Here is a 25,991-nt window from a genome sequence, read left to right as displayed (position 1 = left end):
AATACTTAAAAACTAAAACAGTTAGCCATAACAAATGCAATAAAGAGTGAATCTCTGGAGGGCATCACAAACAATCTAATCTGGAACATCACAAACAATGCCGCTCTGTGTTTTTTCTCATAAAATGTAGCTTTTATTTGTTTTTGTTTTCAAAAAAAGTCAATAAAACTTTTTTTCTTGTTTATTTTAGGGCTCCAAGGATACCTAAGGATTGTGTCACATAACACCGCGGAAGAATACTTATCTAGGAGTTTCACGCCGCTTTACTCAGTGTGGCGAATATGGTCAGAGCAGGAATCGGCCATCGAAAGCAAATTTTGTTTTTATAATAAGATTTGTTTTTTTTAATACAGTTTATAATAATAAACAGGATCAAAAAATTTGCGTGATTAAAAAAATCTGGGTGGCATTAGTTAAGAAAATATTGGTCGGGTTTCGTTATAACAGGTCTGGATATTAAAGACGCATACCCGAAACGTTCCATATATTGACGAAACACATATCCATAACGTTCCATACATTGACGATGCAATTAGTAAAGAAATTGAATCTTTTTTTGCAGTTTTTTACCATTTGACGTTCAAGTCGAAGATAATGTCCACGCAAATTGTATTAGGAAATCGATGTTGCGAAGACTTGAGGGTTTTTAAAAATGATTTGATCAATACCTTTTAAAAGTTAAAACTGTTGAATTAGATGGCCTCAAGCTATCCTTTCTTTAAGTGCAGTTAAGCCAAGATGACGGAGTCTTTCTTCATATGCCAAGTACTTTATTTCCGTGATTGTTTCAGTGGCTTTATCCTGTACTTGCTCTAAAATAGTAATGTCTTTTTCTTTGTGTAGTGACCAAGCCTGGGTAGCAAACTCTAACTGGGGTCTTATATAGGTTTTGTAGAGTACTTTCCACAAAAAGAGTCCGCAAATTCTAAATATTATCTTTAGTCTACCAATTTTCCTGTTAGCTCTTGCTGCTGCTGATTTGACGTAATAGTTTACTTTAAGATCTTCTGATAGAAGTACTCCCAGATTATGTTTGTGTAACGTCAAGTTGAATTCTGTTTTCACTCAAGTCAAGCATCGAAGAATTTTGAACAGATTTGGAGTTACCAAGCCCGGCATGCATACTTATACTTATACATACTTATACATATACTTATCGAATTTGCGAGACATATTCCATTTATGCGACCAATCTACTAAGTTATCAATTAGGTGTCAATTTTCAAGGTTTTTTTTATCCTCCTCAGATTTTAAACGGCAAGTATACTGCAATTGTTGGCATAAATCTTTATGTGATGAGTAATATAGTCCGGCAGATCATTTATATATAAGATAAAAAGAAGCGGACCAAGCTCAGAGCCCTGAGGTACCCAGCTTGTTACATATTTCCATATATATTTATGCTTGCCAATTACAACTGGTTGATAAAGATTCGTTAGCTAGTTTGCTATCCAGTCCAATACAAAGCCGTTTATACCATAGACTTTAAGTTATTGTAAGAGTCTGACATGTGGAACTTTATCAAAGGCTTTAGCAAAATTAGTGAAGATGATATTAGTGGCGTAGCCTTGATGCATTGCTTCTGTTAGTATATTCCAAGTTTCAAGGAAGTTTGATGTGCATCCTTTACTATGAAGAAATCCGTGCTGTTCTTAGGATATAAGGTTGTTGCTAAGACAGTCATATATAATTTTTTCATGTATAATACCTTCAATAATTTTGCAGGGTCTATAATTAGCTCGGTTTGCTTGTTGCCTTGTTTGAAAACTGGGGTGGCATTTGATCTTTTTCAGATCTCTGGAACCTGTGAATCACAGATATCTTTTGGATCTGGCGAGTTTTGGTCTATAATAACGAGACCCAAACCCGGTTTAAATAGGTCGCATCAGTCTGGGTCTAGACCCAACGTCATTGTGCTAAGTAAGGATATTTTTATTGCTATTGACGATGTTTTTTATCTGATGTATCGATTACAATTTTACAATAGTCATAACTATACCTTGTTGATATAAGTTGTAGACGTGGCAATACTTTTTTTAAAAAATCTGGCAAATCTTTCATTTTTTAATTTTAGTTAAATATTTTGCTGTTTAAATACATAAATAAAATGCTTCATTCTTATAAATATTTCTATCTTTATCAAAGCAAGTGAATTTTACATATATTAGAGGTGTATGATTTTTTTTAGGAAGAGGAGCATGTACAACATAATATTTAAAAATAAATTAAAAAAATATATATATTTTTCTTTCACATTTCAAGCTTTGCTTAATTTTTTAGATATAATATATATATATATATATATATATATATATATATATATATATATATATATATATATATATATATATATATATATATTATATATATATTATATATATATTATATATATATTATATATATATATATTTGCTTAATTTTTTAGATATAATATATATATACGCACACACACACACACACAGAGTGGCAACAATATAAAAAGCACACTTTCATGACCAGTTAGTTTAACTTTTTGATATCATGTTTTATGTTTTTATAGCAATTGCTGTTATTTTTTATAGCATCAACAGTGTTTACTTTTTTAAACGGAACTACTCATTGGACATTTATAACTATCAAAATTGTTTGTTTTGAGCATTTTATCGGCTGTGTTTAAATTTTTTAGGTCATTTTAAATAGCACACATTTACTTTTATTTTTTTAAAAAAACGAAACTTCTTATATTATATCAAAAGAAAATCATTATACTCAGTATTTTAAGAATGAACTTGTAATTTATTTTGCAAAAATCATATTCTTTCAACAATGGGACGAGGTAAACACGAAACAGATGTCTTTCGAGAACAAGTACAGGCATTTCAAGATTAAGAATTGAACAACTCTGAAATAGCTCGAAGATTGGGTTGTTCCATGGCCTACTATATAACACGGCCGGATTTGTTGCCTTGAACGCAAAAAATTAGTGGGCCGATTTTAGGTTTTTAGCTTTTGAATCAAAACCTGAAGGTAATTCTATAAAGACATTAATAATATTTAAATAATTTGCTCTTAGCTATAATTATTACTATTACCAAAATTCTTAACCTTCAAACACTAAAACAGTTAGCTAATAATAAATCATGATTGCATTAAGCCGAATGAACTATCTATTTTAGCCATCAATTTTAATCTACAAAATCTTAGTCTTAAAATTATTGGTTCAAACAACTAAAATTAACAAAAATGTTAGTAAAACTAGCATAATTTTTAAATGTACACATTTACTGAAAGCATTTACATATATTACAAAAAGATTAATCAAGTCAAGTTTCTTTTATTTCTCAAAAAAACAATATACATATACTATGTTGTTATGGGTTTATTCATTTGTCTTTTTTGGTTTGTCGAACTTTAAAGGCAGCAACTTCATTTTTTCTAATGTTTCCATTTTTAATTTGTTGCTCATTGTTAAAATATATGTTGGTAATAATTGTGTTTACCAAATGCCTTCCCCATTCCTCATGTTCTATACACATAAAATCACTATCACTTGGTTGATATTTTTCTAGCGCTAGCAAGGATGCATTTTTTATATCATGGGAATACTTTAATAACATTTTCTTTACAGTGTCCAGAATTATAAACCCATTACAAACATAGTTAGCTAATTCTTTGGAAGGTTTTGTTAAACCACCACGTGAAAGAATTTCCAGATATTCTGTTGAGACTTTATTGAAACTTAATGATTTCAGACAGTTAGAACAGTTATATTTACCCCCAATCTTTTTCGTGATGTAACCAGATATATTGATTGCAACTTCGTAAGAGTCATGACAAAGCTCATTCTCTTGAATTTCATTGCTATATTTTTCCAATTTTGTTTAAAGTTCATTTTTGTCAATTTTTGTATCAAGTTTAAGATTGCTCGTCCAACAATTGATATTGGCTTTAATTAAGGATTTCATGCATAATATCTTTTCAGAGCTTTGAACTTCTCGTAAACTGACTAAAAATCTTCCACCGCTCATTTGTCGATATTTACTGAAATGTCTTTCTAATGGATCAGTTTGAAACCTGCTAGTTAAAACATATTTATATCCTTCTGAAAATAAATCTTCAATCAGACTTGCAGTACCCTTCAGTGTTGTAATTAATGCATTAGTTGTTTGAGCAGATAAAGTATACTTATTACATCTTTGAAACTGCAAGTTTTTCCATTCATTAATCCATGTTGCAAAAACTCGAAAAAATTGTGACTTTTTGTCACCTGGAATAGCTGCATTACCAATCCTATTGTTTGTATTAAACATTACCTTTGAATTAGAAATAGTCCACCAAATATTAATAAGCCTTAGAAATCCAGCAGCTGCAGTTTCGTTTGGAAAATAGCTGATGATTGCAGCAGAGGTGGTTTTATCAAAAATATTTAAAGCTAAAGGAACACTTTGTTTGTTGTTTCCTGGATGTAAAGTTTGGGCAGACAATTTGAAAGCTTTTTTTAAGTTAGCAGGTAACAATTCATCTTTCTCATAAACATTATGCAATAAACTCTAAGAAAAACTCTAACTCTTCTCCAGCTTCAACATGAATAATATCATCAAACTCAATAAAATCAAAAGGTGGAAATACAAACCGTTTTGAATTTAATAAATTATTTCTAATGTTTTTCAGTAAATGAGCACTGTCATATAAATTGTAAACCCGGTGTCCCATAAAAGTAAAATATATTTCATTATCTTGTTCACCAAACTTTAAACGTAGAATTTTAAATGCTGAAACATTTGTTGCATGATTGTCAGTTATTATAGCTCGTACATTAAAAGATGCTTTATATAAAGTATCTAACGTTTCTTCTATATGTGAACTAATCATAGAACCAGAAATTTGAAATTCTGGACAGGCCTTAATTACAAAGGGGATAGATTCTTTCAAGCTAACCACCATGAACACAACTATACCAGAATAGAAATTACCATCATCATCAGCACCAATTAAACTTCCTCCATGATATTGGACACCTTTTTGTAAATACATCTCATCAATTAAAACAACACAGTCAGCACTAATACTACCATTTTCCAAAAGTAGTAATAATCCTGCTAATGGATCAATGCCACCCTTTGAAAGTGATTTTAAATAAGACAACGAAGGAAGTGGAAACTCTTCTAATAGCAAAGTATAAGCCTGTTTTGATGTATATCTGTGCATTAGAGAAAATCTAATGATTTCATTTGTGTAGATTGGACGTCCTTGTGGTTTATAAAGAGATAATTTATATAAATCTGATAATACACTTTTTGATACGTTCTTTGCAACTTCATGCATATAAGAAACAAAATTAACAAGCATACTGGCACTGGTCAATTTACAAACACTGCCTTCTCTAAACCATTTAGGCAATGGAACTGGGATACCTTTCATATGTAGCTTTACATGTAAGTCTTTATCAATAGTAATACTCTCAATGTTAGGAGTAACATCCCCGTCGTTGAAATAAATTCGAAGAAATAACACACGGTTATCAACTAGTTTAAATGAAAATCCTGCTGGACAAAAACTTTCATTAAGATCTATAATGCTTTTAATTGTATCATGTTTTCTAAAATCGTATGTTTCATCGAGAAAAGGATGAGAATATATACGAACTGCAGGGGGCTTACGTAAAGCTGAGGTTGATTGAATTAAAGATGGCTTTGATAGGATGTTTTGGTTGGTAATAATTGTTGGTATAGGATTTTCGCAATAATTCAATGTTATACGTTTACCTCTTTTCAAACAATCTTCAAAATGATCGATACATATAACTGAGTTTTCTGTGGGGCTCCAATCAGCTCGGTTGACAAACTTAATCCAACAATTTCGAAGATCTAACTGATTGCTATCAGGAAAACTAAACACAGTTTTGTATGTTACGTGGTTGCTGTTACTGGAACATTCTTCAATCTTTCGCTTAAAATTACTTCTACAACCAACAACACAACACTTTTTTGGCATTGCAAAATAAAGTATTACTTGAATTAAAAAAAGTTTAATTTAAGATTGTTAAATCGGTTCATTGTAAACTTCAAACTCGTGTTTTTTCGGCCCACTAATTTTTTGCGTTCAAGGCAACAAATCCGGCCGTGTTATATAGTAGGCCATGGTTGTTCTCGTAAAAAAGTTATCAATGCTGTTAATTTATTTAACAATACGATACCAAAAATTGATACCGTTTATTCTTAAAATACCGTCGTTGCCAAGCAGTTATTGACCCAAAAGGATACCCCACTAAATATTAATTTACCTCAAGTAATGTTTTCTTAACTATTTATACAAAGAAATTCTATGATGTTTATAGCAAAGGGACAAAATAATAATTCTTTAACAGGGTGTGCTATTTAAATTGCTCCCTTATTCTGTACCTCTAAATCATTTACATGCTCGATTTTTTTTAACTAAGTTAATTTATTTTTTTACCCTGTAATGTTATCTTCTATAACTAATATTTCTTTTTAGGTTAAAAAGTTTAGATCTCAAAAACTCTTTCTGGAAAATATACCATTACATACTAAACATCAATCTGTGTTATTTATGTGTGTGTGTGTTTATATATATATATATATATATATATATATATATATATATATATATATATATATATATATATATATATATATATATATATATTTGACCACCTTAAAAAATTGAAAAATGGTAGTCTACTACAAGAGAAAAAAAAGTTACAAGAAATGTTTATTCACCCTGAAAACCGTTTTTATTTAGATAGTTAACAATTTTCAGATAACGATATTTCTTGGCTGTCTTTTTTTGTCACATGCAATTTACGTAAAAGGAGCATTAGGGCAAACTAATATTTTTCACGAGCATCAATTTTCACGCATTTACTGCTGCCATAAACGTTACCTCATTCAAAGAGCAACCAGCTTTGCGTATATACTTCAAGACATCGAGATTCTTATTTTTGACAACTTAACCTACATATTCATTTCACGGACAACCAAATTTTCGAAAAACATCGAGGTTTTCATCTTTGGCGGTCGTCATGCAGATATTACATAAATATTATTTTTCCTCAAAAAGCACATAAAAAAACTTTTTACACCGCATTACTGCTTTATTCCTTATCAATTTTTCATCAGCTACAAATCCCAAATAGGTCAATAAAGAACAAACATCTTTTTAGCTATATAAACATTTAAATAGCCTTTAACTTTATTGACTGTGTGAAAAATAAACTCATATAAAAATATTAGATACAAGCAAAACTAATTATTTTCTTAAGCAAAACTTGATTATTTTTTTACAGTCTTTTTATTTGGTTTATTTTTCAGCTTTTCAACACCAAGCGTTTCCGTTTCAACTACTGGTAGGAACTTTCGGTGATATTCTTCAAATACTCGAATCAGCTCAGCACGCTGCGTTTCTACTTTTAACTAAATATTAACAAGCATATTGAAACAATTTATTAGAGATAATGTTAGAATGAGTAGAAGACAAAATTTATGAATTTTTTAACAAAACCTTATGAAAAAATATTAACTATTTTTCAATATAAATTAATATTTATTTTGTAAATTAATATTACCTTTATATTTGCATTATCATTTACTTGTCTTTCTTTTTCTGCATTTCTTACAAGGTGATCATATTCACGTTTTACCAGAATGAGCTCGCAATTTTCACGAAAACGTTTGAAATTTTCTACCTGCTGATCATGAAGATTTTTTATTTCAAACTTTTTTTTTTCAGATGTTGATCTAAATATTAAATTTTTCAAAACTTTTTTCGAGCTTCTTTAGAAACGAGTCACAACGCCCCCGTAGTTATATAGGACTGAACTGTATTGTACTACTGCACAGTGGGCCAGGGGTTAGAAAAAGGGTAAAAGTTTATATATTGACTTTTTAAGTCATTTGCAATCAAAACGAATACCATAGAAACAAAAATAATATACTTAAACCAACACTAAAAAACTTTTTAAGAGGTTGAAAATTAAGAAATAAAGAGAAAAAATCGTTTAGTTAGTTAAAAAAAAGTTTTTATAGCTAATATGGTGAATTTGTAAAAAAAAAAAAAAATTAAGATTATTTTAAACTTCCACAAACTTATGAATGAGATTTAATGCTTGATTCTAAATATTCAATAAAATTCCTGGTTTTTTTTTTATTTTTAGTTAAGAAAACTTGAACAATTTTTGTAAAAATTTACCTAATAAAAGGCTTCATATCAAAGTCTTTTAAATATGCATCTTCTTTTTTTTCTGGTGCTTCGGTAAACAATTCATACTCATCAGACACACCAGTTAAGATAAGATTAGACAGCCCTAAGATAAATCATATTTCGAAGATAAATCATGTTTCTGTAATCAGATTTAAAAAAATCGGTATATTAAATTAAAAGTCAATTTAAAATGATTAATATGTACAAATATTTAATGTATATATTGAGTAAATAAGAAAAAGGAGCTCATAAAGAGGAGGGTAATTTATCTAATGGTCACAATATCTGAAAAACAGATCAGGATTGCTTATGCTAGAAAAAGTATCTGGTTGTAAAAAATCGCTTTATCTTTTCAATAAATTTATACTTAAATAAAAAAACGGCTTTAAAGAAACTTGTCCAAACCAACGTGTGGAATATATATATATATATATATATATATATATATATATATATATATATATATATATATATATATATATATATATATATATATATATATATATATATATATATATATATATATATATATATATATATAATAAATATTATATAAACATTAAAGTCAAATTTTAATCTTTTGGTGAAAAGCATTTATTCAAACCAATTACAAACCTTTTTCAATAGAAATTAATTTATTGGCTTTTTCATTTTCATTTTTCATTTCATTATTCCATTTGAGAGTTTGTATATATTTTCCTCGCGAAATAAATGCCTGTCATAAAATACAAAACTGAAATTTATTTGAGTAACAGTTTCTATGAAAATTAAACAAATGTTATTTTACACAAGACAATATTAAACCCTATTAGGGTAGAAAAGCGTAAGTGATAGTTTAAATTAAAATGGTTAAAAATTTTGTATTGCTATTTATTTTTAGCAACATAAGTTACACATCAAAAATATTATTTTTAATAAACAATAATTTTTAATTTGAAAACGTATACGCATTTCATGAAAACTCATCAGATATCAACCATCAGGTATCAACCCATCAGATATCAACCCATCAGATAACAACCCATCGAATATCAACCTATCAGATATTTGATTTTTTAAAGTGATGCTTTTAGTTCCTGTTAAAAATGAAAATGTTGCCCACACCCTTTTACCTTATAAGGTTCAATATCAAAACAAAGCAAAAATTACTCTCGAAGATCTTCCCGAATCAACCAGTTCCCATGCTGATTTAATAGCTTTAATTTGACTTTCTCTTTCTGTGTCTTTCTTTAATTTAATAGCTTGCTCCTATAATTTCAAAAACTAGTGTTATGCTTCTATGTTTTTGAAAGAGAATGCATTAAAACAAATTTCAAAAATACCATATTTAGGTCAACCACAAGCCGGAGATTCCAATGTGGTCTTGATATATCAATCAAATTTTTATTCTAAAAATTTTTCACAATTTATAATTCAAAATTAAAATAATCATTAAAATACAATAATGTAAATTTAGACTACAAACCTGTGAATCTGGGCGCTGTTTGTTTTTACCATCTTTAGTCTTTTTATTTTTCCCTTTTTTTCCACTGTTATCTTTTACTTCAACAGCTAAAATTATTAATATTTTTGTAATTTTAGACCAATATTCTTTTAAGATTTGCTTTCCTTAATAAAATCCACCTTTATGATTTACACTTTACGTTTTGAAAAGAGTGATTTTAAAACTCCCTTTGTATCTAGATATATACATATATACATACACTCATATATACATACATGCGAACGCACATATACTACTGTCCATCCAAGTTTTTATAAGCATTTATGAAAAATAATAAACATTTATTTTCAATCAAAATTTCTTAGGCCTTGCTCTCAGTCTAAAATTATTTGTCAATAAAAAAAATTTGTGCAAAAAAAGTTTTTTTTTCAATTTTAATCACCAAAATGTTAAAAAGGAAGGAATTAAGTGTAGAAAAAAAAGTGGAATTTTATACTTTACATGGTTTGGGTTTTTCCAATGCAAATATTGCACAATGTGTTGGTATTTCAGAGTATGGGGTGAAAGAAATAATTAAACGAAAAGAAGAAGTTGGATCATTTTATGACTGCAAACAATCTATAAGACCTTGTTCCATCATAAGAAAGGAAGACTGGTACATAGTTATAAGTTTTATACGAAATCATTAACAAACAGCACCAGAAACTACGACCAGTTTCAATGAACAACATGTAACAAAAATTAGGGCTACAATAGTTAAACAATATTTGCTAGGTGTTGGTTTTAGAGGTTGTGTAGCAAGAAAAAACCATGTCTGACCAAAGTTCATAAACATAAAAGATTGAATTCGGCTGAAGATTACAGAAATAGGACATTATGGTTTGGTGTTGTTTTGGAGGTGGCCAAGTTAAGAAACTTTTTAAAATAGAAAAAAAAAATGACAAAATAGATCTATGTACATATTTTGTTACTTGTTTTGAAGAACATGTTTTGCATTGTGGAAGAGAACTTATTGGTAAAGGATTTGTTTTCCAACAAAACAATCATCTAAAATATACCCTAAAGTCGTGAAAGAATATTTACATAAAAATCTGAAAACAGAACACTACAGTTGATGGCTCAAAGGCCTAATTACAACCCAATCAAACTACTTTGGGATCACCTAGACAGAGAGGTGCAAAAAAAACCCCAAGATGCAAAAAAGACCTATAGACACCAATTTAAAATATTTGGAATGCTGTTGATGACCAATAATTACAATTGCTGAGTAACAGATTGCCTCATATTTGCCAGGCTATCATCAAACCTAAAAGCGGTCATGTTGTTGAAGACTTCTATGCTGTTGTTTTGTTAGTCATCACAATTTTCTAGTAATCACCTAAGTAAGAGAATAATTAAAACTAAAAAGGATTAAAAATGGATACCAAAACGCCATTAGAGCTTGTTCCATATTACTTTAGAAGAACAACAAGAATTAACAGATAGTTGTGAAAAATAACACAGTACAACAAGATAACATCAAAAAACTATTTTGTTAAAGCTATAGTGTTACAACTATTGTATATTGATTTGTTGGGTAAGTATAAAACACAATAAAGGAATAAAAATAATAAAGCATACCATCATCATCCTCAAATTCTTCTTTTAATTTCAATTTTTCTAAAAAGTTCCATTGATCTTTTGTCAAAGGCCAACTATCGCCAAAAATGAATGCTTCAATAACATAGCTATGAACCTTTAAAATCAATCATATATAAATAATTGTAAATAAAGATTTCAAATAAGTTAAAAAAAGTAAAAGAAAAAAAAAACATTTTGTAAGAAAATTATGTCCTAATATTAATTGTATACATAAGCAAAAACATTAGAACTAAACTTTCTATTGTTATTTTATAAAACTACAGTTAATATATAAAAATAATACTGACCTGATCTTTAAGACCTACTCCTTCATCAGTCTGCAAATAAAGTAAGATTATCTCAAAAAATATTCATGTTTAATAACTATATATATTTTAAAGGCCTCTAGAGCTAATAAATTTAATTTGTATTTCTTTGTTAGTGTATTTTTTGAAATTGTATTTTAAATAAAACACTTTGAGACAATAAAATTTATTGGAATTTTGTGTTTGTTTGTTAACTGGTTTGACAAATTCTTTAATTTATATCAGTTAAAACCATACTTCAAGTTATAAAATATGGTTTTAACACATATGTATGTATATATACATATGTATGTATATATACATATGTATTTTGGTATGTATACACACACAGTTATCTTCATTCGGGATTGACTGGAAGCAAAGGAAAAAATACTGTCTGAATGGTCATTATTTTAAAATTTGATTGCTTTTTATATTTATCATAAGAAATTATCCTCCTTGCAAATCAGTATTTACCTATCCACATTAGGGTACATTATTAAAAATAGAATCGAATAATAAAATTTTTGGAAAATCAATAACTGCAGCTGCTTATCCTGTTCTACAACATTCAGTTAGTCTAAATACAAATTTTCACTTATTTTTGTTTGTCTACATGTAATTTTTTAAATATTGAGGATTGGCTAAACTTTATGTCATTTTTACGGGGTAAAATATGTTTAGAACTAAACTTTTGTTTGATCTTAAAAGAAAAAAAACGCTGTTTATAGTTTCATATAGTTAGCTATTATTTTACATTAATTTTTCAACTCTAGGTTTCAGCTATACCAGTTCCTTCAGCGACATATCTTTTGTTATTAGCTTTCCATGTTTCCTGACTACCAAAAGAATGTTCTGCCTCAAATCCTCATTGTGGGAACTATGAACAAAGTTTTCAATTAAACTAATATTTCTTTCTGTGCAGTTGTTGGTCACACTAAGATTGCGAACTAACTAAGTGAAATGTGTGTATGAATCTAGCGCTAAGAAATCACTTGAAGTATGCCACTTTCGAACAAATTCGGTGTGACCTGTAAGTATAAAAAAATCCAACTGTCTATTGTAATTAAATCCTCTAATCAACTATCGTTGGTGACAATAATAGCAGAAGAAACTTCTACAGAAATCTCTGATAACTCAGGAACTGGAAATTTTAAAAGTTTCTCAATGATTAAATGCTTAACATCTGCTTTCATATGAGGATCACCTAACAATAGTATGACAACTTTAGGAGACAAATACCATGTGTGGTTACTCATGCTTTTCTGAAGTGAGTTTCCAACTTCATATTCCCATTCTGTTTTAATTGTTTCAGCAATTTTTAATGCATTAAAATCATTTAAAACGGCATGCTTGCTTTGACTGATTTAAGAAAGGTAGGTCCATAATAAAATGGCAACAATAGATGCTACCCTTGAGACCATATGTTTCTTTTCAGGAGTCAGATATTCAATGACTGTGGATGTCATATAGAGCATTAGAAAGTATATTGCATAGGCCATGAACCTTGCATTGTGACAGGTGCTTTTTTAGGTTCTGTAGGTTCCTCATCTGCAAAATCGAAATCTATATCATTGTTAGGAAAAAATTTATAGTTCCACTGCCTTTTTTCACCAATTTCCTTTATTATCACAAACTATTGAATTTTTGCTTTTCTGTGCTCGTTTTTTGTACTCTTCTTTCCTCTTGCATCTATCAATATTTCTCTGAAACTTTGCTTTAAGCCCTGAGCCAATTTTAGAAGATATCATATTTCTGTGAGTTCTATGCAAAAGGTTGTTAAAACACTTAGCGTAAGATAAATTTGAATAAAATAACAAAATTTCTCAAAAAAATGATTTTTTATATTTGGGAAAAATTAGTAGATTAGATTAGATGTCATTTCAATTGGTTAAGTCTTCACAAAAAAATTAAGCAAAAAAGACCTTTGATCATCTAAGAAGGCCAAATCCTCTTGCAAAGCAGAAGTATTACAAGGCATTGGTTCATTGTGTCTTTTACACTGATGTTAAACAATTGCTCTACCATGTTGTAAAAGTCATTTTTATGGTGTTAAAATGTTTGCTTTTTGACTTGAAAGATTTTACAATTGCACAAAATTTTGTATTTGCTGTATAAGGATTTAAACTTTTCCACTATACTTTTCTCAGAAATCAAGCAATTACTGAAACCAGCAGATTTCCAAATATTTACAATTTGTTGGAGTAAACAGTATTTTTCGGTATTTGAATTACAAAGCTCATCATTCTAGCTGAAGTTAGGAACAAGTAATATTGAAGAACACTTCTATTCGATGGAAGTTAGTTTGTAGGTAGATAGCTTAAATGCGAGTTAAGCAGATAAACAGACCTACAAGCGTTACAGCTAATTTTTTTCATTTTCCTCTCTTTGATTTCAGCATTTTGTATGGATATGTAAATAGTAAAAAAAAATCCAGGTTTAAAGCAAGATAATCAATTAATTAAAAGTTGTCAATTGATTAAACGCAAACCACAAAATTTATGCTGCAATTAAACTTTTTAAAAAATAATTGTGAATGACCACAAATGTTTTAGAAACATCGTGAGTTTTTGACAGATATTTTAAAAACTTGCTGAATGATGTGAAGATAACAAAATAATGCAAAGAAATAAAAATTGCATGGAACGTAAAATGATCAAATTTACATGTAGCTCTTCCTGATCACTAAGGAACTTAAATTTTTTTTTGTAGACTCCCTAAGTTTGGTAGAATTGGAAAATGTACTGTGACTTTTTTTTTTTTTTTAAATTTTGTGTCACCCTAATCCACATTTTGTGCTATCCATTGAGTCACTCAAACATTTATACCTATCTCTGTAATTAGTAATACATTTTAATTTTAATTTTGTTTACAGATCTTTTTTATTGCGACACATTTATACAAGCTTATGGGGTCTCAGACAAAAGCAATGGTGTTTTAATATCTTTTAAGGACTTAAAAACTCTAATAAGCAAAATAGTAATGGAGAATTTTTTTTTTTAATCATTTTATACAAATCTGCATCTTCTTTTAACTCAGAATTGCTAACATCTACACTGTTTGGGACTAAACATGATTAGTTTATTAAACAAGAAAAATTTTAATCAACCCTTAAGTTTTAACAAATTTCAAAATAAATATTTAGTGCTCATTTTTTTATTACATCTCTCTTATTCTTTTTCATAACTTATTATTGCGCTGGGTTGCAGAACTTGATCATTTGAGAGCACCACTTTTATGACAATGTGAGAATGGCTCAAGCTTGGCAGATAGAGAAGGTCCAACTATATATATATATATTTTTTTTTGTTATTCATCTCCTCAAGGCTGAGAAGGCTGCTACAGATGAGGAGGCTACTTAATAGTGGTTATAACCCTCTCTCAACTCAATAACTCCGAAACACAAACCTTGACGAACAAGGCCACTGCCCGGAAAAACAAATTGACTTTTCTTTTCTAAAATGCATATACAATGCGTATTAGAAAAGAAAGTGTATTATTAGAAGTTTGCAAAGAAGACCAATATGCCAAACTTTATCAACAGTTTTTGATATTTCAAGAGCAATAGCCCTTGCTTTGCTGCCTCCATATAAAGTATAATAATATCTTTCAGTTAGTAAGAACTCAGTTAACACCTTCAGAATGGGAAGATTGAAATCCATATCAATATTCAGAGAGTAAGATTAAATTCAAGTTAGAAATTTGTTGATTAAAGATGCAAAGGCCTTGCTAATAATAAGGAAGACTAATTAGAAGTTGATGGGGTCAATGTGTTCTCCAGATCTTTTTAAAATTGGAACCACAGATGTCATTTTCCAGCAGGCAGGAAAACAAGATTCAGTCAAGCACTAATTAAATAGTTTAGTGAGAATGAAGAGAGTTCTGAAGAACACTTTTATAAGACTATGACAGAAATGTTGTACCACAAGTTGCAGAATAGTTTAATTAAGAAATGACTTTAGCAACAGAAGCTGAAGTTATTTAGATGTTTAACAATGGGTTAACCTGTTTAACTGGAATGGCAGGAAGAGTTTGGCCATTAAATTCAAGAGTTGAATTAAAGGAAATGCTTTTTGCAAATAGTTCTGCGTTATATTTGGGAGAGGTAATAAGATCAGACCTTTGCATTGGGAATGGAATGTTCAACTAACCTTCATTAATAACACTGTTAAAGATTTTCCAAAAATCTCAGAGCCTACTTTTTGAGATAAGATATGAGATTTAGTAAACTTGGAATAATAGAGCTTAACATCAGACAGCACCCATCTGATAAAATACAAGATTTAGTAAACTGGGAATAATGGAGTTTAGCATCAGACAACATCTTTTTACATAGATTTCTTGTAATAATAAGATATAATAATAAAAAATGTTTGTTTGTTGCTTGTGATTACAAGCTTAATTACAATACTTTTTTTCCCACTTATTTACAATATTTGAATAACAAACATATCATTGCTGTATGTTGGGTTTTTAATAATTGAATAGTCTCAAGAGACTATTCAATTATTGATTAGAGATTATTCTCAAGAGATTATTCAACTATTGCAAACATAGTTTGGATGGACTCAAGAGTCCATCCAACCTATGTTTGCAAATACAGGATCATTCAAACATAGAAATTGAGTTTTAAATGTTTCCAACATTATAGAAGCAACTCTCAGACTTCATCAATGCAGGCATACCTAGGAAAGTAAAGTTTTCTTGAACAATTACAATTAACTCTGGTTAGCTGGTAGCATGTCACCATATTTAAAGAATTAAGAAATAAGCTTATTCAGTTTAGATGCATTTTATAGTTTTTACTTATTTTAAAGCTGGGGTTATTTTACTAAAGTACTTTAAAAAGTACTAGGTTACCACTAAATAGCGTATTTATATATACCCAATAAAAACAATTTCTGATTGGTTGAAAATGATTTAAACAAGTCATTTTTATTGTCTTGATTACTATAATTTCATTTAAAAAAACACTCTAATGTTTAATAACACTCTAATGTTTAATAACATTTTGTGGTTAATAACTTAAAATAACACTGTAATGTTTAATAACATTTCGTGGTTAATAATTCAAAAATATAATGCTATAGTTTAATCCATTATTCTTAAGTTTACCACCTCCTCTCATTCTAAAAAATATTTGTTTCAAACAATTGAATGCAACAATGACTGGTAGTAAAAGCCAAAGTGAATTAGACAAAATTCATCTTAACCAGATGGATCAATTAAAACGAGCCAAGGCAATGACAAAGCATTCATAAGAACAAGAAGAACGCTTATAGAGTAACTTAATTCCAACCTTTCTAGCCATTTTCATTTTCAAAATATGAAAAAAAAAAGTGATATAGAACAAAGTGGTTATGAACAACCATGAGCGGAAAAAATGGAAATGGGATCAAGGAGTGAATTAATGAATAATGGATTGAAAGAGCATATCTAAGGATCTTAAACACTTGACAACTTGAATCAAATGGGTTGAAAAATGACAACCTTGATACAAAAGTTAAGTGGTTTACTGGGATACTGGGAAGTGGATACTGGGATACTGGGAAGTGGTTTACTGGGACTTCTTAAGTGAAGATGAGCAATTAAACAAGCTCTGTTGTAACTGGTTTGGATGAGAACCAGCAAAAAAGTAAAAATAGTATTAACCTTCAATTGGCTGATAACAACTTAAATACAAAAAACAGAAGTGGGACAAGACTTACGGAGACACTTATTCAGTGTATTATTTAGAAAATCTACTCACCAAGTTTTTAAACAAGTCCAGATGTAGCTATAAGAACTTTGCATGTCATTTTAACTAATGGACAATGATTAATACAAGTCAATGCTTTATTAGATGATGTCAGTAACCTATTTAAACAGTGATGAGGCTGCAAAAAATGGATTACAAAATACAATAAAAGAAATTGAGGTTAATGTACTCAATGACATATTTCAAACTTTACCCATGTTATTTTCAAATTACTATTAATATTAGAAAACATTGGTAGTAAATTAAAAAAAAAGAAGGTAAACGCATCAACAGTTGACAAAGTTACAAGTAACATACAAGTAAATATATAAACCCCTAGAGTCACTTAAAAACTATACCATTTTGTAGATTTGGACAAAAACCAACTGTTGATATTTTTATTGGACTAAGAAACACAGAACTTCACTCATCAAAAACAGAAGTGTTCACTAGGAGTATATAGCTTGACTCATGCCACTGTGATGGACTATAATAAGGGCACTTGGAGGTATAAACTACAATTTACCATCTGAATCAGAAAGAAGAAAAAGGCTGTTTTTAAAGTACATTTCAAAGCTCTTTAATCCAATCAGACTTTGTCTTTTTTTGAAACTTGAGCAAAAATAATATTTCAGAACAAATAAAGTCAGATATCTGGTTTAGTAAACAATTTTAAAAAATTACTAAAATGATTAATTCAATCCTTCATGTATTTGTCAAAGCTTCACAAAAATATTTGTTTGTTATTTAGTACATATTTATAATTCATCAACTTGTATTGCTCCATTAAACTCTGTTAGCATTCAAAGGTTTGAGTTAATGAGTGAGGTGTTAGGATTAAACCTTGGCTTACCATTACAGAAGCTTTGCTTTTTACAATAAAAATGAACAAATTGAATTTTTCGAAATCTAAAATAATGGTGTTACATTATTTTAGATTGAAAATACATGGGATTTTTACCAACAGAGAAAAATCTCATGTATTTTCCATCTGAGGGGTAAAAATAAGTGATTTACTAAATAGTAATTTGTGGTAGAATGAACCTGATTTTATTTAAAAAAAGAATCCCAATGACCAACCAATGAACTCAAAAAAATCAAAAACAAAAATAATATTGAAAGAAAAGAACATTTATCAATTGACTATTCAATCTAAAAAAAAATACTCATGAATAGCATTTGGAACCAAGTAGTTTGGAGTATTGGCATGCGCGTGAAGATTTAAAAACACTCTGAATGGAAAAAATTGATGATGCAGAAATAGTATTAATTATAATACTTAAAAAAAAATGACAAAAAGTACAATTGATTAAAAAGTAACAAAGGAATATCCAAAACTTGTTGCTTATTAAAGTTAATGTCTCAATTGGATGAAAATAATTTGTTAAGATGCAACAATCAACGGAAAGCATTCAAAAGATGCGCTGTTGATGATGGTAGGCCATTCATAACTATTCAAGGAAAAGGACTAAGATGAGCAAAACGTTATTTAACCTTATTTACCTGTTTGTCTGCATGAGCACTTTACCTTGAAGTAGCGCTCGGGTTGAACACCAATTTATTTCTAATTTTACAAGATGAGCAATCAAAGAGAAACACCTAAAGAAATACTGGGTAATGGTGGGAACTTTGTATCAGTAAACAAAGAATTATGAACTTTTACAAAATAATAAAAGGAAAAAATAAACAATGCAACCAGTCATGTTGGTATTAAATGACATTTTAACTTAGAGGCAGCCTTTTATTTCCAATAAGTTCACTAAATTATGATAAAAGCAACAAAATGAACAATTTCTTATCAACTCAATAATGTGAATATTGATGACGATTAACATACTATTCTTGATAATTGAACTACTGAGAAGATTTGAGCAGCAGCTTATGAGTAGAGTCAGAAAGATTCAGCACTTATTACTCTGGACAGGTTTACATCTACACTAGTCTATTAGAAGAATAAGAAGTGCAAGGATGGTCAACAGAGACTTACTTGCTTTCTCCTAATTAAGCCATAACAAGTAGGTTTCAGATTGCGTATTTTTTAATTGAATGAGCAAATATCTTATTCCAGCCATCTGAATTAGGGTCAGTACTCGGCAATGCCAAATTCAGCAAGGACCTAACTGCCAAATTAGAATTGTTCGAGGTCGGCAAAAAATTGCTGACCTCATTTCTATGTTTTATGATAAAACCTTTCTATCCTATGGTAAAACCTTTCTAATTTTTTTGCCGACCTGATGCCAATCTCTATAAGATTAAGGTCGGCAAATTATTGCCGACTTTTTTTTTCTGATTCTGAAGGCTGTTGTTCACTTGCATTAAATTTTAATAAAAAAAATTTATTTGGCATATTTTTAGTTTAAAAAAAAAATTCCACAAAACATCATGTATACTAGCATTGCATGAAAATAATAAGAACTTACATTATTTAATCGCATATTAATGGATTGCTTAACTGTAACTTTAGATAAATTCTCTTTGAAAGGTTCTCCTTTTGAAAATCCATTTGATTCAGATTGAGTAACTGTATTTATAAGTATTAAAGAAAATAGTATTTTATGTATTATACATGGTATTTTTAAGATGCAATTTTTGAGGAGCAAAGTTTACCATTTGAATTGCTACAAGGCAGATTGTCTTTGAAAAACATAAAACTTGGTATATCAATATAACCTTTTCCATTACATGTATACAATTCTTCATTATTATCAATAATCTGAAAAAAATTAAAAAAAAAAAAAAAAGCTTCAAAAAATGTTGTCTCACAGCATAAATAACTATTAAAGTATAATAACAGACCTTAAAACTAATTAAAGCATTTTCATTAGAAGTAGTTAACTGTATACTTGTTAAAGTAGCAGCAGATACATTTAATGTATACCTATATATATAATATAACATTTATAATTATAGAGCATTTTTAATAATAAAAAAAAAATTTTTAATAAAAGATATATAATATAACATTTATAATAATTGAGCATTTTCAATCATAAATTAAAATTTTTAAGATTTTGTTGTTAAAATTACTAACTATCGTGTATATATCATGTCATGGTATCATGTCAATTTAATAACAGAAATGGTAAACATGAGTTAAGCAAATAGATTTTATTTGTCATTAAAAATTCTTTAATGTGTTATATTTTCAAAGAAAGCTTTGTAACTTTGTCACCAACTTCTTTTCTTGATTAGCAAAGATCACCAACCCTCTTTTTGCAGCAGACTTACACAAAGTAATATTAATTGTAAAAATGTCAATCTTTATCAAAATTTGGTGTTCAATCATATAAATATCATTATAAAATCTTAAATATTATCAAAAAAATCATCAAAACTTGTTTATTTATAGTAATGTTTATTATTCACTTAAATTTTTCAAACTTTCATAAGAAAAGTTCATCTATGCGTAAATAAATCGACTTAAATAGGGATAGACACATGGGAGTGTACATACATAGACTGAGGGTTTAGGTTTTGGCTGGCATTCTTTTAATTAAAAGATAAGTATTTCAATATTTAAATAATGTTTATAAGTAAATTTATATTAAAAAAATTTTTTAAATTAAACTATACTAAATTTTAAAGCAAAATAGTCATATAATTAATAAATACACACATATAAACAAGAAGAAATAGCGTTAAGTAATTGTTGAATGATACTATTACTGTTTTAATTACTAGATGAACTAAGTTACAAAAAAAAATTTTAACTTGTAATTCCATAAGAAATTTTTTTTTTAATACCTGATAACGAACCAGAGAAAAGTGATAAAACAAAGTTATTAAACAACATTTTTAAATATAGTTTATGTTAAAAAAAAGAGTTGCAAATTAAAAGGAACTTTATAATTCTAAAAATTAAACCTAAATATTCTTTTGTACAGGTTTGGTATGTAGTATTCTTTAATATCTATAGTTGACAAACTTGAATTTATACAACTTTCTTTGTTTGGATATGGAAGAGGTTCTTTTTCACCAATAATCCGAAGAGTAAGCTTTCCAGCAGAAATCAAATTATTATTTTTTCTTACCATAACAACAAATGTGTAACCAAGCTTATGTGAAAAATATAAAAATTTTATAAAATAAATTATTTTAAATAACAAATAAATTAAAAATATATAAATGTATCTTGCCTCATTAACTGGAAGAACTTGAGGAAACATCTTTCCATAAAAAGATTTCATCTCTTTATGATTGTCATTGTTTATAATCCTCAGTACACATTGAGGAATACTAGAAAATACTCTTGGCAGTATAAAAACATCTTCTTTAACTTTAAACACTTCCCTTTATAATAGAATTATAATTAAATTATCAAGAATTTTAAAATTAAAAAATATAAAAAATTTTTTATTTTAAAAACAAAGTTATTATAAAAATCCCATGTCGAATAGATTTTATAACCAGTATTGAATTTTAAGATAATAATATAAAACAAACTTTTGGAATAAGAAGTAAAGAAAATTTATGTTGCTATGTTGCTTTGCTTTTATAAAAGTTAGCTACTCTAATTTTAAATAAAATGTTTTACATTGAAAAATATATTGTAATAGTTTTTCTATGCCTCAAAAATAATTTACCTTAAACTTTGAAATTTTTAATAACTAACAAAATTCAAAAAAGAAAAATCTTGCTATAATGACCTAAAATGTCACTGCTCAATTTTTTAGCAAAAATAAATTTTTGAATTTCTTTGATTTGTTTGTTTGTTGAATATGATGGATTGGAGTGTTAAAGTTTACAAATTTGTCATGTTTTTGCTCTTGAAAACATTTTTTGCTTAATTAAAAATCTTTCCTTATAAATAAGAAGATTTGCAATTTGTTGACAAAAAGTTTAAACTAAAGTTTAAGCTTTTTGTCAACAAATTACAAATTACAAAATTAAACTTTAAAAAAGCTTAAATAGATAAAAATGTATACTTTGTTACTACTTGTTTTACTGGTTATTTGTTAACAGTCAGTGATACTATGGTACTTTAAATGGAAGTGGTAAAAACACTTTTGACATATCCCAACATCTTATTCTTTTCCATAGCTTTCTTCATATCAGGAAAAGTTTTTTAAAGCGATGCATAATTTTCCTCCTACGGCAGTATTTAAATTTTCTTTCAATAGACAAGGTTTTTCTTCATTTCTATTAACTTTAAAAGTATCAAAAAGTTATCACTGTTACTTTTCCCAATTTAAGTGAGTATTGAACTAGCAAAATAGAAATATAAAAGTGGTAGCATGGTGAAGACACTTAATGATTCAAAGTAAGCTCATATTCAGATTTGTTTTACTTCTAACATAACTTAGATTAAATATTTTATTTCTAACATAGCTTATACATTAATAAAAAAAAAGAAAAAGTAAAAGTTATACTAACTATTCATTCATACTAAATTCAGTTATATTCAGTTATATTCAGTTATATTCAGGGGCAGATTAAGGGTACCTGGGGCCAGAGGCATAAATAATTTGGGGCCATTTTGACTAAAGAAAAAGTTATGTAGCATTTAATATTTTAGTCATGTATTTAAAAATTAAAGTCATATTTTTGGAATTTTTGCCTGGCAAATTGTTTAACAATGACATCAAATGAGAGTTGTCTGGTCACCTCACTTTCAATACACGTTAAAGAAAGCATGTTGAGCTGCTCTTGATTATTTCTAGAACGGCATTCATTTTTATATGCTTTAATTGCAAGAAACTTATTTCTCCTGTACAATTTGCCACCATTAGGCTGAGGTAAATTCTAAAAGCTACTGTAACATTTAGAAAAGTTTCTACCAAACTATCATTGAGCAAAATATGGTTACATCAAAAACTCCTTGCTTGTTTTGTATCATCTGAACTCATTTATGTGACTGCATAAGACCAATTGAACCCTTTCCTCTCCCAAGAAGACTTCTATGTCATAGGAGTAATGTGCTGCTAAAGTATCACAATGTTTATCACTTTCATACGAGTCAATGTTTGCAAGTTGTTCATAAATCCTAATCTGCTGGCCACATCTAAATATGCATATAGTCCTTTTAATTAATCAATAATAGCAATCAGCACATTAACTCGATATTGATCTTTTGCAAGCGGAAAAACTTCTTCAGAAGTACCTTAATTGAAATGTTGCTTTTTGACTTCTTTTTTATATACATTTGGACAACTCTTTTCCATATTTATCAAATTTATCCAATTCTGTCAAATATCTCAATGATTAAACATACTCAGACAATAAATGCAACAAATTAACAGCTTTATGCAAACCTAAAGTGGCACCTTGTAACACTAGACTTGTTTTATTGAATCTTTGCGGTATTGTGTCCTAAAAAACAGTAAAAGTACCATTTTCTAATTCACAAAGACGTTTTCCTAGACCAAGCGCCTCTTGTCCAGTTTTACCTTCTGTACAATCATTAGTTGCAATTGTATTTAGAGAAGATTGAATATTCTTGTAACCCTTTCACAAAGCATTTGTTGCATCAGCATGTGTTTTCCAACATGTGTCTAATTTTAGACACTGTTGTCTTGTATTTGGCTAGCGCTTTTGTCCATCAATGAGATTTTTGACTTATGTAGCATTCAGAATTCTCACCAGTTAACTTATGATGTTGAATGAATAATGAAGGAGTACAATACTGGTTTCCGCTTATACTATTGTCAGAGAGTTTCGATTGCAAAAATCCTTCATCTTTATGTTGTTCAATACCACTGGTGCTGATAAAATGAGATTAGATGTTTGATAAAACACTTTTTTATAAACCCAGATTACACAAACATTTGGCAGGTCTACCACTGCTTGTTCTTGAGATGTTCAGTGTCAATGTCTGCTTCAGCTGTAGCCAGTTCAAGATCAACTGGTTCTTGATTTTGAACTTCTCTGATTTCACATTTACATTCACATTTTGGTACTGGACCTTTTACTTTTTTGCTTTTGAACTGTTGTACAATGGAAAAAAGTTTCCATTTTAGATGAACACGCTAAATTTTCAACAATTTCAACTCTCAACTGTTGACTCAGTTGAGAGTTAAAATTGTTGAAAACTCATGGCTATTACGAAATTTTGTAAATGTTGTGTATTAAAAGGAACATATATTATTACAGAAATTGTTCTTGGTTTCTTGTTCTTTCTTTCCAATGGCACATAATTTTAAATACTTCAAGTAAAAAAAACATGCTTTTTCAAAAAGTGTGTTAACAAAATTTAGGGGCCAGAGGCACGTGCCTCAATTGCCTCAGTTATAATCTGTCCCTGGTTAAATTTTTTATTTTTGAAGTAACTTAGAAATTCAAATATTCAACTTTAAATATAGCAAGTATTTTATATTTTACAAATAAAAAATGCAAAAAAAAGAAATAAACCTTAATTTTGAAATCATATAATATTTACCTACATATAACAAAAGCAGAGTGAATTGGCTGTTCATTATAACTGACTAAATAATCTGCATAAACAACTTTATTCAACTCATTATGAATAATACTATTCCATTCACTTGATTGGAATGGCAATAAAAGTAATATAGATGGATTGAATTGAAAAATCTTATGGGTAACTTTTAGTGCAATATACTCAATGTTTGATTCTACTTGAATCCACAACTTATTTAAATCAGAAACAACAAAATCAAATTCTTTTGTGCCTAGAAATAAAGCATAAAAGTTCACTTGTAAAAGTATTATAAACTAGTTTGACTATAATATAGTACAAAAACAAAACAAATCCCACCTGTTTTACAAGCTTTAATTAATTTTCTGATGTAGAATCCTTTAAAACAAGCTTGTATTTTAACTGCAAAAGAGTCTATAGAAACTTCATTTGTGCCATTTTTTTGAAACAATGTTTTACTGCTCCTTGTATCATTAATTCTATCATCGTTGCTTTCTACTACAATATTCTCAACATCAATGTTATTACAATTTTCATCACTTGGTTCTCCTGTATCAACTACCACACAAGGAGTTGTAACAATGGTGTTGCAGGATTTGATTGGTTTTTTATTTTTTTGCAAATGGAAATACAATTTAAATTTAAGTGCGTTTAAAGCAAAAACTAGTTTTGGTGTGAATGCTTCATTTAAACAACTTTTTAACACACTTAAAAGACTCTGATTAAACACCTAAAAAAAAATTCCTTAAAATAAAAAGCTTAATACTTAGATATTTATATAGTAGACTCTTAATAAAGAATACTTAATTGAAAATGCTCTAGATGTATTTCAGGTGATTGAGACTCAGTTCCAAGCAAAAACAAAGCTTTACTTCTCGGCCATTCTTCAAAGGATTGAATCACAGTTTTTAGTTGTTTTATGGTTGACAATGAATACTCTATAAACTGTGCACTTTCCTAATAATTATAAATTGATGGAATATTTTATTATCTAAGTACATATTTTATTATCTAAGCCATACTTGTATAATACAACTTATGTAAAAAAAGATGTAGAATATCTTTTAGTAATGAAATTTACTTTTATTACTAGTATTAGACAGGTATAGACTGCAATAAACAGAATATACCTGTTTTTTACCATTATTTTATTTTTATGGTCATTTTGTGCTTAACGTATATCTTTAACATGTATAAATGACTAGTTTATTAGACCTGTCTGTATTTACCTGTCTTCTTTCATGATTTAAATAAAAATAAATACCCAGTCAACTGTACTTTGAATAACTAATAATTAAGTTAGTTGATTAC

The 25,991-nt window shown here is 28.5% G+C and overlaps 1 protein-coding gene across 2 annotated transcripts in view; it reads right to left on the bottom strand.

Moving 5' to 3' along the window:
* Positions 1 to 7,233: 7,233 nt before the first annotated feature.
* The window catches only part of LOC100213299 (androglobin), a 63,448-nt gene continuing 44,690 nt past the window's right edge, over positions 7,234 to 25,991 (bottom strand). Inside the window, exons 15-31 of one of the 2 annotated variants that reach the window (XM_065792880.1) lie at positions 25,488 to 25,637; positions 25,020 to 25,410; positions 24,681 to 24,933; positions 21,442 to 21,595; positions 21,170 to 21,360; positions 20,102 to 20,183; positions 19,913 to 20,018; positions 19,726 to 19,826; positions 11,572 to 11,601; positions 11,264 to 11,378; positions 9,665 to 9,750; positions 9,522 to 9,587; positions 9,349 to 9,447; positions 8,815 to 8,914; positions 8,188 to 8,302; positions 7,565 to 7,736; positions 7,234 to 7,412 (exon numbers count right to left, since the gene is read on the bottom strand). In XM_065792880.1, the coding sequence (XP_065648952.1) occupies positions 7,272 to 7,412; positions 7,565 to 7,736; positions 8,188 to 8,302; positions 8,815 to 8,914; positions 9,349 to 9,447; positions 9,522 to 9,587; positions 9,665 to 9,750; positions 11,264 to 11,378; positions 11,572 to 11,601; positions 19,726 to 19,826; positions 19,913 to 20,018; positions 20,102 to 20,183; positions 21,170 to 21,360; positions 21,442 to 21,595; positions 24,681 to 24,933; positions 25,020 to 25,410; positions 25,488 to 25,637 (2,352 nt within the window). In that variant the 3' untranslated portion in view covers positions 7,234 to 7,271. Of the gene's footprint in view, positions 7,413 to 7,564; positions 7,737 to 8,187; positions 8,303 to 8,814; positions 8,915 to 9,151; positions 9,236 to 9,311; positions 9,448 to 9,521; positions 9,588 to 9,664; positions 9,751 to 11,263; positions 11,379 to 11,571; positions 11,602 to 19,725; positions 19,827 to 19,912; positions 20,019 to 20,101; positions 20,184 to 21,169; positions 21,361 to 21,441; positions 21,596 to 24,680; positions 24,934 to 25,019; positions 25,411 to 25,487; positions 25,638 to 25,991 lie in introns of those variants that run through there. The other variant, XM_065792881.1, reaches the window with a different exon arrangement.

The sequence above is a fragment of the Hydra vulgaris genome, chromosome 03 (assembly GCF_038396675.1).
Source record: "Hydra vulgaris chromosome 03, alternate assembly HydraT2T_AEP".
NCBI lineage: Eukaryota > Metazoa > Cnidaria > Hydrozoa > Anthoathecata > Hydridae > Hydra > Hydra vulgaris.
Note: the sequence above shows the minus strand (reverse complement) of the source record. Positions and strands in the feature narration are given on the sequence as shown.